This window comes from Furipterus horrens, unplaced genomic scaffold, assembly GCF_987537825.1.
Source record: "Furipterus horrens unplaced genomic scaffold, mFurHor1.1.pri manual_scaffold_5, whole genome shotgun sequence".
Classification (NCBI taxonomy): domain Eukaryota; kingdom Metazoa; phylum Chordata; class Mammalia; order Chiroptera; family Furipteridae; genus Furipterus; species Furipterus horrens.
Window position 1 is genome coordinate 128,702,676 of NW_028327175.1, and position 12,060 is coordinate 128,714,735.

General features: G+C 42.3%; 1 protein-coding gene across 1 annotated transcript in view; it reads right to left on the bottom strand.

The window, feature by feature from the left end:
- VWA3A (von Willebrand factor A domain containing 3A) overlaps positions 1–10,369 on the bottom strand; it is a 41,876-nt gene extending 31,507 nt beyond the window's left edge. Inside the window, 6 exon segments of the mRNA XM_090277779.1 lie at positions 71–169; positions 4,315–4,369; positions 5,995–6,072; positions 6,166–6,290; positions 9,635–9,758; positions 10,288–10,369. Of these exon segments, the coding sequence (XP_090133905.1) occupies positions 71–169; positions 4,315–4,369; positions 5,995–6,072; positions 6,166–6,290; positions 9,635–9,758; positions 10,288–10,352 (546 nt within the window). The 5' untranslated portion in view covers positions 10,353–10,369.
- Positions 10,370–12,060: the final 1,691 nt, after the last annotated feature.

The following is a 12,060-nucleotide window of genomic DNA, read 5'->3' on the forward strand; positions in this document are numbered from 1 at the left end:
CACCAGGCACAAATGGGAGGGAGGGGTGGTGGGAATGGTTCCAGGACCTTCTCTGTGCCCAGAAACTTACCATGAGATCATTTTGAAATTCTTCTTTCCTGGGGCCACTGCTGATGGCTGACACATCAATGAGGATTCCAACTCTGGCCCCCTTGATGAGGCCAAATGCCTAAAACAAAAAAGGGCTCCCAGAAATAATCAGCACAACTCTGTGTTGCTCTGAAGCCTCTCACTGAGAAGCTCTGTAATGGGAACTTCTAACCTTCCCAGACCTCAACAAGCAGCAGCTAAGGAAGGCCCATTTCACAGAGGAAGGTGCAAAACCTAGGTCTGGGATGCTGCTCCTATTTTGTGGCAACCTGTTCTTTAGGTTTTTGTCATTGATATTTACTGTCTACTCTTATGAAGTAATACAAGTTCATTGTAGAAAATTTGGAACCTGTAGAAAGGCATCCTTTATAAGAGATAAAATTTGATACCTCACTACTGTGGATGAAAAAATGGCCTCATACTAAATCTGACAAGCGTAAGGGAGGCCTGCATGTGGGACTTGAAAACTCAGAGACTGCCCTGGCTGGTGTGGCTCAGTGGACTGAATGCTGGCCTGAGAAGAAAAAGGTCAGCAGTTCGATTCCCAGTCAGGGCACATGCCTGGGTTGCCGGCCAGGTACCCAGTTGGGGCTGTGTGAGAGGCAACCCATTGATATGCCTCTCACACATTGATGTTTCTCTCCCTCTCTTTCTCCCTCCCGTCCCCTCTCTCTAAAAATAAATGAATAAAGTCTTAAAGAAAAAGAAACTCAGAGACCAAAGTAACCATATGGGGTGGTCTGAAATTGAAACTTCCTAACTAAAACCAGTTAATGGCTGGTATTTTTCTCTATCAAAAGTCAAACTTCACCTTAACTGAGCCTGTCTTCTTTGTTTATTTTTTATTTTTGACATCTATCATAACATACCTGATAATATACTTCTGGAATATCAAAATAATTTCCTTTTGTCCAGACCCCTCAAAATACAACCACCAAACCAGAGCAGAGATCACCAATCCCTTCATTGTTATTGTTATCATGCTAATTATTGACTGTTAACTATCCTGAACCCATCAATATAAAAGAAGTATGAGAGGGGAACCCCCCAAAAAACCAGAACTATTTTTTGGAGGATGGGCCCCTTGTAGTACAGGCTTCTTCCACTAGGTGAGTGTTCTAGGAACCCACCTGTATCAGTGTACCAGCTGACATTGTTGTGAGAGGCGCGCTAAGCTTCAGTGAATTTTTTTTGAAGACTCTTTCAATGCATTTGCCCATTTCATGATGGGTGATTTATGAGCACACCTGCCCACACTGCACTGAGTGTTCAGCATTTTTTGACCGAAAAAAGGGCATGACCCTGTGCCCCACTCTCCCTGTTCAACTAATCTCAACCTGAGCGATTTTTTTGTGTGTGTATGTTTCCCCAAATGGAAAAAACCCTCAAAGGGAAAGATTTTGCTGATGTGAAAGAGGTGAAACAAAAAACAGCAGAAGCACTAAAAGACATCAAAATTGATGAGTTCAGAAACTGTTTTTGATAGGTGTATAGCATCAAATGGAGAGTACTTTGAAGCTGACTGAAGTTTAAACATGTAAGAATAAATACACAATTTTTTATAAATAAATTCTGTAGTTCTGGGGGGTCCAGCCTCATATGTGTCAATTCCTTTTACTTTTTACCCAATCCCAGAGATTTGCCTGCTTTGCTTTCTCCCACCTCCCTAATTTACCACTGATAAATATCATGTAACCCGCTTATGCCTCCTTTTTGTATAAAATAAGGCACAAAACTGCCATTCTCTGGAGCACTTTCACAATCTGTTAGAGATTTTGCTTCCCAGCAAGTGTCATCAGAGTGGCTCAAATAAACTCATAAAAATTCTTACAGGACTGGACGCTTTTTGTGTTGACACTATATCAGTGTATTTAATTTCATTTCTCTGGATTCTAATTTATTGTCTCTTTCTCCACCATCATAGATGGATGTGTGAAGCTCGCTGGCTGCCCTGGTATTTCTGTGAGTTTCTAATTATGTTTCTAACCACTATTGCCATCTACCTGTTGATGCTGTTGGATTCTGCATGTACTCATCCTGTTATAGCTGCACTGTGAGTTAGAATTTTCATTCACATGAAACTGATAGTTTTTGAGGGGCTGCCGGTTCGATTTCATGCTTTTTGCCTTAAAGCTTGTGTTATTGGACACCCCATTTTCCTGTTTAATTCCCTTTCATGCTCACAGAGGTGAGTGTTTTACACCTCTCACACCTCCAACATTCCCTTTCTGCATTCTCTTGGCAAGTGATTTTGCCTTCAATTTCACTAAGAAAACAGAAACAAACTGAAGAGTTGGAGTTTTTATTTAATATTTCCAGCAGAATCTACCAACTTTCCTGGCCCTGTGCCTTTGCATTTTTCCTGTTGCTACGAATCTAAAGCTAACTCTCCAAGTCCTACAACCAACCCTCTGGCTTGCTAGACAAGTGCTTTGCTCCTGTAATCACTCTTCTCCTGGACTACCAGTTCTTCCCTCTCTACTGCCCATCTTACAAGGAAATACATATTTCAGGACCCCATCTCACCTGCTACTACTCCATTTCTCTGCTTTCCATTTCAGCAATGTTTCCTTACCTATCATTGCTCTGTGACCACCTGTTAGGCTCTCCCCTCCTCATTCCTTTAAAACCACATTTATCAAGGTGACCAATGAACTGGCTCCTGCTAAATCCATGTTGTCAACTCTGGAACTCTGAGAAGCTAGCATAGGAAACAATTTGAAACAAGCTGAAACACTTAATAGTACACTGCTCTTCTTTCTACTCACTGGCCAGTCCTCATTCTCCTTTGCCAGACAAACTCTCCTCCTCTTCCTGAAAACTAAATATTGGGACGGCCCCGGAAACTCGTTCCTGCAGGTGTCAGCCATGGACTGACAGTATTACCGTCACTGGAGAGCTTGTGAGATGCAGCATTTTAGGTCTCACCCCAGACTTATCTAATTAGGGTCTGCATTTTAATAAGATCCCCTCAACCCCTGGGGATTTGGCTGCACAATAACATTTGAGAAACCCTGACCCATGTGGCTCAGTTGGTTGGGCATCATCCTACAAAGCAAAGGGTCACAGGTTTGATTTCTGATCAGGACACATACCTGAGTTGCAGGCTCAGTCCCTTGTTGAGGCACATACAAGAGGCAACCAATCGATGTTTCTCTTCCTCCCTTTCTCCCTCCATTACCCTCTCTCTAAAGATAAAATCCTTAAAAAAATAACATTTGAGAAGCACTGGGCAAATGCTCAGTCCTTTCTCTCCTGTGCCTCCTGCAGGGTTTCTAGCCACCACATTGTTGGCAGTTTGGGCCAGATACTTCCCCTTCACAGGGAGCTGGCCTGTGCACTGTGGAGTATTTAGAAATTTCCCTGTCACCCTCCCTTCCCAATTGTGACAACCAAAATTTCTCCAGAAAATGCCTAAGGTGAAAACAAATGGTGAAGCAGCAAAGCATTAATTGGAGGAAAACAGGCTAAAACAAACAAAAGAGCAAATCAAAGGTTAATTGGCCCATAATCACTCTTTTGCCCTCTGGGACTGAGAAAGACATTTAATCAAAGTTTCAGGAGAAGTTATGTGCAGATGATCAGACTTAATCTTATAAATCCCATTACTAGTCTGTGGTTAAGTGGTCCAAGGCACATCTGTTCTCACCTGCCCAAGATCTATTTCTTCTTCTGGTAACATCATCTGGCTTTCTAGGTACAACCATCCTCTTCCCTTTGAGGTTTGGTGGGTGGGGGAGTTACCCACATTCCCCATCTTCTCACACCCCCTGGTTTTCCTCAGGAATAAGAACTAGTTTCACTCCTAGCCAGTTAGTATATCTCATTCCCTTGGTGATGGTGATTGGTCTAAATTGGCCTAGGGAGAGTCCATCCCAGGACCTGGGAAGGTGTACTGAGAAAGGTAGGTGAGGTCCCTATCGATATGTCACTCTAGCTGGTGACATGTAAGCTTAGAGCTGTTGATGATCATCTTCTCAAGTCTGGGAACACTCTTCCTGAGAAGAAACCAACTCAAGGAAAGTAGAGCTCAGAGACAAAGAGGTGACATCATTTGAACCCCTGGATACTGCTGTGTCTCGGTTTCTCATTTATGTAGGTCAAGAAATTTTTCTATATGAAGCCAAATTAAATTGGAGGTCTATCATTTGCACCTGAAAGGGTTCTAACAAATACAGAGGAAATGAGTGAATGGGGGTGGAGAATGAAATCCACATTTGTTACCTTTTTGCTGTTTTCTGTGAGCCACTGAATTCTCTGTTGATAAAGTTCAATAGCTCTGTCAAAACACCAGAAAGACTCATCACCCAAGGTCAGCTTTGTCACTGAGCGACAGCCACTTACATGGAAGGAAAGTATGGATGGGATTATTTCTTAATGTGTCTAAGTTTTTGGGAGAGTGTAAGGCAGGTTTAGGAGAGAAAACTGCAGTACTTGTTTGCTAGGGGTACAGAATGGAGGGGTTGTGAGAAGAGCACTGTGTGGATGCTGCTCCTTGCTGGTGCCGTGCATACTGCAGGCGGCTGTGGTTTGGTGGGATGGGAGTGGGCCCTGAGTGCGGACAGGGAGGTGGACGTGGGGGTGTTCTCATGAGGAAGGTGGAAGAACACTCTTGCTTTTTACAAATATGTCCTTTTGGGGAAGACTTCCAAGTCACCTGGGGGTGATCATCAAGGTACACATGAGACAGTTCAGCAGTACTTTCTCTGTGTATTAATGAACAAATGAAACTTAGTTTCCAAAAAATAAGTTGCAAACAATTTCAATGGCTGTTTGGAGATCAGCATGTAACAGGTGCTCAACCAAAATACTCAATCACTGGAATTTAACTGACTTGCCCTCATTAAAGTCTGTCAAGATTTGGGGGCCTAGGAAAGGGCAAGGAAGGCCTTTGGATATGAAATAAATCATGGTGCATTGGGTGGTGCGTAGTTTTCAAGCATACACAAGTATGGAAGGGCTAACAGTATGAGCTTCATAATGAGACAAGCTTGTCCTGGAGACCCACCTCTGCCATTATTAGTTGTGTGACCTTGGACAGGTGTGGTAACCTTTCTGAGCCCCAGTTTCATCATCACCAACATGAAGATAATAATGGGACTTTATCCAAGTCGATTTGCCAAAAAAGTCAATTTACTGAAAGTCAATCCCTTGAAAATCAATTTGCCAAATGACCAATTAACTGAATGGACTTGAACACTCCTTAAAATGTTGAATTCATGATTAAAACCAATCAACCAATATGCTGCAGAATTCTTTAAAACCTCTTTAAACCTTTCAATCCAATAAAAATTACTATAAAAGTTACAGTCAAATGTTTTGATAAATTTGGCAAATTGGTCATTTAGCTATTGAGATTTAGTTAACTTTAGAATAATACTATATTTCAAGTTGTTCTGAGGATTGAATAAGATAATGCATGCAGCCCTTAGTAGAATTCCTGACACACTAACAAATCTTAGCTGTTAAGTATTATTATAGCTTTGTAAGAAACCTCAGGTGAACAGTAATCACAGGTCACAGACTGCATAGCCAGGATGGAAAGTAGACATGTACTACAAAAATCTGGTTCAGGAGTGTGGAGCCTGCATATTTTGACATTTACAAAAGCATTAACCCAATCCATTGGTCATTGAAAGTGGTCAGTCTTAACAATTACACATCTAATGAGGCTGTGAGGTTTTATGTGTTTATCCAAAGAAATCATTGACTTTAGAAAGTTGAAAAAACTGATATGGTCCAACTTCTTTAAATTAGAAAATGGAAATTGGGGCTAGAAGTGGGAAGAGATCTGCCCAAAGTCCCACAGAGATTGTTATCTGAACAAAGTGATCTCCAAGCTCCTGAAAGGCAGTAATTCTTGAATCCTGGGGTTGCTGGGAGGACATTGAGAAACATACTTACTCAGAAAGCTTTGCTTCAAACTGCTGGATGATCTGGAGTGAGAAGTGCATTTTCTTCATGGCACTGCTGCCCTCCTCCCTGAAGAAGCAAAGGCTATGAAGGGGTCGCTCAGGCCCAGGGGGCCAGGTGTGTCATGCAGGCTTAGGGGTGAGGAGGCGGCTTCAGACTTACAGCACAGCTGTGCCCTGGCAGATCAGGTCAGCCAAGGTGAGCTTCTCAAGCTTTAAACTGTGAGTTGAAAGCCAATTTTGCCAGTCATCCCATGCTGAGGGCTGGGTCTCCTCTTCCTGTAACCTCTGTGAGACAGAGCCAGAGTCAAACAAACAGCCTTGGAAAGAGAGGGCAAGGCTGAGGATGCTCCAGATTCCAGGCTCTCTTCACATGGGTGCTCAAGACCTGCCAACTCTGACGGTCTTACCTGAAAGCAGTCTGGTCAAGATCTCGCCTTACTGAAGGAACAGAATATGGAGACCTGTGATCTGGGCCAACTGCCCTGGAAGTCCAGTTCCCCTCTCCCACCTCATCTCTAACAAGCAGCTGGACAATTCCAGGGCCACTCAGTATGGCCTGCCTGTGAGAGACTGAGTCTGCACATGTACATCAGCCAGACCATGTGTGAAAATGGAACTCCAACCTGCAACCTCTACCGTCACTGGCCTGCAAGGGTCAGGACTTGGTCAAGGAGGCCAGGTTTCTTATTGTGTTGACTCTGCTTCCAGCTCAGGACCAATCAAAGAAAGTCATTTACGTCTGGTTTCTGGTTAGGTCCCTCCAGCTTGACCCTGCTGACAGCTTCTTCCAGGGCACACTCTGGGCCTCTCTTCACTCGAAAGCTTTCTCACTCTGCTGCCAGCCTTTGGGTCTCTGCCAAACACAGATGATGGTGGCTGGCACTACTGCTAGAACAAACTGAATAAATGTCCTGTTTGTTTTCATTTGGCTGGTCTCCGTTTATTTCCACCTTGTCTTCTCTATGTCATTTCAGGTGGATGAGTTCTGCCTCCATATCAGTCTGAGGGTCCCCAGCAAACAATTGTTGACTAATGGAAGAGGGAACGGGTGAGCTACACAGGATGGGACAGAGGGTATAGGGAGAGGAAGAGGACAAGGATGGAGGGAGAGTGGGAGAGAAGAAAGGACTGTGGCACTGTTTGGAGATTTCAAGTCCCTTGTTTATGACTCATATGAAGTTATTTTGACCTAAGACTGAAGCTGTTCACATTGCAGAACCTGTGTCAGGACGTTGTCATGACACCTGCTGTCATTGGTCCCCAGCAGCTCAGCAGATTACAGGCACTGCTGGGGGCTTAGCAATAAGAATATGTGGAGAAGCAGCTATAGGGATGGGAAATTTAGCCTTTCAATGCAAGAGTTTGTGAAGACTCACCAAAGAGTGCTCAGTCTGGGCAAGCGGACTCTTACCTGATCTACATAGTCCTCCGAAGACCTTGGGCATTAGCTCCTGCCTTGGTTTTTACCAGTGGTGGTAAGAACCATGTGCAGCAGCCCCACAAAGGAGACCATCTTGCCATCCACAGAGTGCCATCATTCCCTAGCAACATGCTCGAACAACAAGAAACTTTCCCTTTGCAGTGGACGTCAGCTAAGCCGTCTGTTCTGAGAACCAACTCATCAACTGGTAGAAAGGTACACCTCCACTGAATTTGGACTTTACTTCCCTTAAATTCTGTTTGCCTTAAATAACTGTAACTTCATTCAAAGTATGTTATTTCTTTATTGGCTTGCTAAGGGACATTATCCTGTTGCTACTGGCTTGTGAAACTATTATAATTCCCATAGTGAACTGGTGTTAAACAAATTACTGGCAAAAACAATCTGTTTCTGAGTATAAATTTGCTGCCCAAACAAATGGGATTCTCCATTTACTAGCTTTGTGATGCTGAGCAAGTCTTTCTTCCCCTGTAAGATGGGCATCTGAGGCTTTGGTACAGAACAGGGCCATGAGTATTTTTGCATAAATAGTCTCAACAATAGTGGAAGGTAACCACAAAACAAAGAGAACAACAATAGAATGCTGTTATTATGTCCCAGAAAGAGAGGATTGTGCCTCAAGTTTTGTGCCTGAGGATTGCTTTCTCTCTTTCAAAAGGAAATTAGCAAGTGTTAAAGAAGTGTGAAAAATACTAGTAATTAAAGCAAATATTTAAATAGCACTTATTATGTGTCAAGCACTTTCCATAAATTAACTCATTTAATTCTAAAACATAGGTTCTATCATTAATCCCATTTTACTGACAAGGAAACCGAGACATAGAGAATTTAAGTAATTTGCTTGAAGTTACACAGCTAGTAAGTGGTGGAGCTGGGATTCAAACACAAACAGAATAGTTTAAGTCATGCTTGTGACCGCAACAACATATACTGTCTTTAAATTAGCACAAAACTGTGACTATCTTCATTAGGAATTGTGAGAGAAGAGACTGAAAAGATCACTTTCGCATTATGTGATTCTCTGCTAATTAGCGTCCTGTCCTTGAACAGCCTGCCTCACGGCCACATACGAAACACTGCCAACATATGAACGCTAGATGTCGCCCTTCTCGTATTTCAGTTCTCACCCTGGTCGGTGATAATGCCTTTCTCCAGGAAAGTGGATTTTGTATTTTTAATATTTGAAGATTCACTACTAAATATGTTCTAGATTTTGAATGTAGAGCATAGTGATTACATTCTAAATGATGAGCTTTACAAAGAGAATGGTAAGGTCTTTGTGTTGGGGTGCTCCCTTCCCTCTTTCTCACTACTACTCACTTGTGAGGCAAAGGAGGCCCTGACTGTGGCTAATAAATGTACGACTGGTCCTTATACACCTGAGAAGTCACATATTTATATAAAATTAGATGAAATAAAGATATATCTTCGACTTCTGAAGTCACTGAAAGAATCCCTCAGAAACTGAACTCTATTGAGATGTCCTCATTTTCTTTTAATTAAACTTGCTTTCCATAAGTGCCAATTCTTGAGAAAAGTTAAGACATGACTATTCCTGATTGTTTAGTTGCTAGCATTGAAACTATCGTTTTGCACTGATATCATTTCACAGATGTGATATTTAAACTCTAACATAGATTAGGTGTTTATGGGTCAGGCCTGCACCTGTCTACCTCTGAAGACAATTGTTTCTGTGGTATAAAGGATTGCGAGTTTGAGACAATCCACCCACCATCTTGGGAAGATGGCTCACACATTGAGAGTCAGCCTAAAACAGTCCTGGTTATTCTAGAGGTTAATTCTTCTTCCATAACTCTCCTGCTCCAGCAGCAATTAGTGAAACTGATTTTTAGATCTAGATTTTAGGGAATCCTAATAGAAAAAAAATCTCAGGAAGGGGAATTTTAGAATTTAGCTCCTTAGACTTCAGACTTTGATAGCATGGACAGTCTTCTTCGCATGCTCCTGAATATTTCATGACATGCCCAGGAGGACTACAAAATTTTTACAAACAGCATAGACATTCTTCAGTCATTTCTAAAAGCAGGGGATTATACATAAATGCTTAACCAATCTTTTTAAGTCCTAGGATCCTATGTGAAAACAATACTCAGAGTTGGACACATTCTGTATTCCTGCATTATGATTTGTAAGCACCATGACTTAGTTAAAGCACAAAGATTTTTACCAGTAAGTCTTGTGTCTGGTTAACGTGTGTAACCAGTAGTCCATCATCTGGATTTTGGCCAAGTCCACTGACATCCTTCTGGTTCAATTGCTTCCTTGGGTCTCTGTCAGTGTTTCTCTTTGTGCTACAAAACAAAGTGATCTGATCAATGCCCCAGCACTGGATGTTGATTCCACACTGACAGTGCCTCTAAAAACATTTTTATTTCTGTGCAGTAAATGGGGAGGGTTCCTATAGAGTCCTAATAAAATATAAACTCTGGGTTCATGAGAAATTTTTTAAGATTTTATTTCTTTTATATTTAGAGAGAGAAGAAGAGAAGGGAGAAAGAGAGGGAGAAAAACATCTGTGTGTGGTTGCCTCTCACATGCCCCCAACTGGGCACCAGGCCTGCAACCCAGGCATGCGTCCTGAGCGGGAATCAAACCAGCAACCCTCTGGTTTGCAGGTTGGCACTCAATCCACTGAGCCACACCAGCCAAAGCAAGAAATTTTATTCTATTGTTCTGGTGGATAACTGAATCCCTCAGGTATGAGATAATGCAATGACCAGTTACTTGTCTCACTATAAGGCAGGCATTTTCTCCCTCAACTCCTCAGAGCAAAATATTATTGTCATTATTTTCATTTGCAAAGTCAGAAAAGATGCTTACCAGTGATTTTCTAGATACTTATTATCTTGACTGTGGGAGACATGGCTAGTTTGTGTAGCCATCATAAAGACACTTAAAGCTTGTTCTCCTAGGGAGGAAAAGAATTCCAGAGAAGAGAAGGGTAAGCGCAGCATTGAAACAACATCCTTGGGGGTCTCAATATATGGCTCAACTCTCCTTTAATTCATCTAATAAATACTTATCAAACACCTATGAGGTATCAGGCTTTGTGTTAGGTGCAGAGGATATAATGGCAAACAAGGTGACAAGGGTTTCTCACACTTGGTCCTTTTGACATTTTGGACTGGATAATTCTTGTTGTGAGGTTGTCCTGTGCATTGTAGGATGCTTAGTGGCATCTCTGGACTCTGCTTTATTAGATGCCCCCAGGTTGTGACAACCCGAAATGTTTCTAGACATGGCCTGTTGTCTCCTGGGAGCATAATCATCCCCAGCTGAGAACCATCTCCTGCTAGATATTGTACTTGTGCTTTGTAGAACTTGATTCTAGAGGCAGAGACTGGTGTTTAAAAAATTAAATATATTAATTACAAATTGTAGAAAGTGCTATTAAAGGAAGTAAACAAGATGGCATAAGAGTGATCAGAAAGGACTGTACTTTGCATAGTGAGGTTGTCAATGAAGATAGATGCCTTTTGAGCTTAGACCTTCTTAAAGGATGAAAAAGAGGTGGCCAAGTTAATAGCTCGGTGAAGGCTGCACAAGACACAGAGGACAGCAAATGACCATAGCAATTTCGAGAAGGAAAGGAAAGGAAAAATACTGATTTTTTTTTCTCTGAGAACTACATCTTCTCTTAAAAGGCTGAGTCCTACAGCATGCCCTTCACAGCTTATTGAATCAGTAGTAGAAACATATTCAAGATGTACTGATTAGATTCTATGGAATTTGAATTGAGTTGTGGGGCCATGATGTACATTCAGAAGTAGGAAGAGACTGTTCTCAAGAGAAAAGTGGAGTTAGTGGTCATTGTTGCCTTTGGTTCCCAGGGCCACTCTGCGGGCTTCCTCCTCACTTTCAGCCTGCACCTTCTCAGCCTCCTATGCAGGCTCCTCCTCCTCTCCTGAGCATTTTAGGTCGGTGTTCCTCGCGGGTAAATTGTGAACCTTTTCCTCTTTTCCTCAGGGATCTTGTCCTTGTTCATGGCTTGATCTACCACCTATATGCAACAATAACTTCCAACTATGTGTCAAAAGTTCAGACCTCTGACTCCAGACCTAGCTGTTCATTGACACTGGACATTTCCATCTGGAGTATCTCAAATCCAATGTGGCAAGACTGAATTCATATTCTCTACAAACCTATTGTCTTTTTATTGTTCTCTAGTTTAGAGAAAAGAACCACTATCCATCTACTTATCAGTCAGAAACCTAGGAATTATTCTTGACAACTCATTCCCCATATCCAATCCATCACCTGATCTTGCCTGTTTCTCCACTTAACTGTCTCCATTGACATTTCTCTTTTCCATACCAGACCAGCCCAGTCATTTCTGCCATAGACATCAATCATAGACCCTAATTGGCCTTCCTATATGCCCAAGTCCTTCCACCCAATCTTTTCTCCTACTAAAGCCCAAACGATCTTGTAAAGACAGAAATCCAATGTCACGTCTCTTCTCTGTCCTCTTTAACACTGTTCAGAGACTTCCCTTCATTTCTAGGATGAAGAGTAAGACCCTTATGATGGCATCTGAGCCCTTGTGTGGTCTGGCTGCTGCTGACCTACCCCTCGAGCTCTCCCCCTTCACCA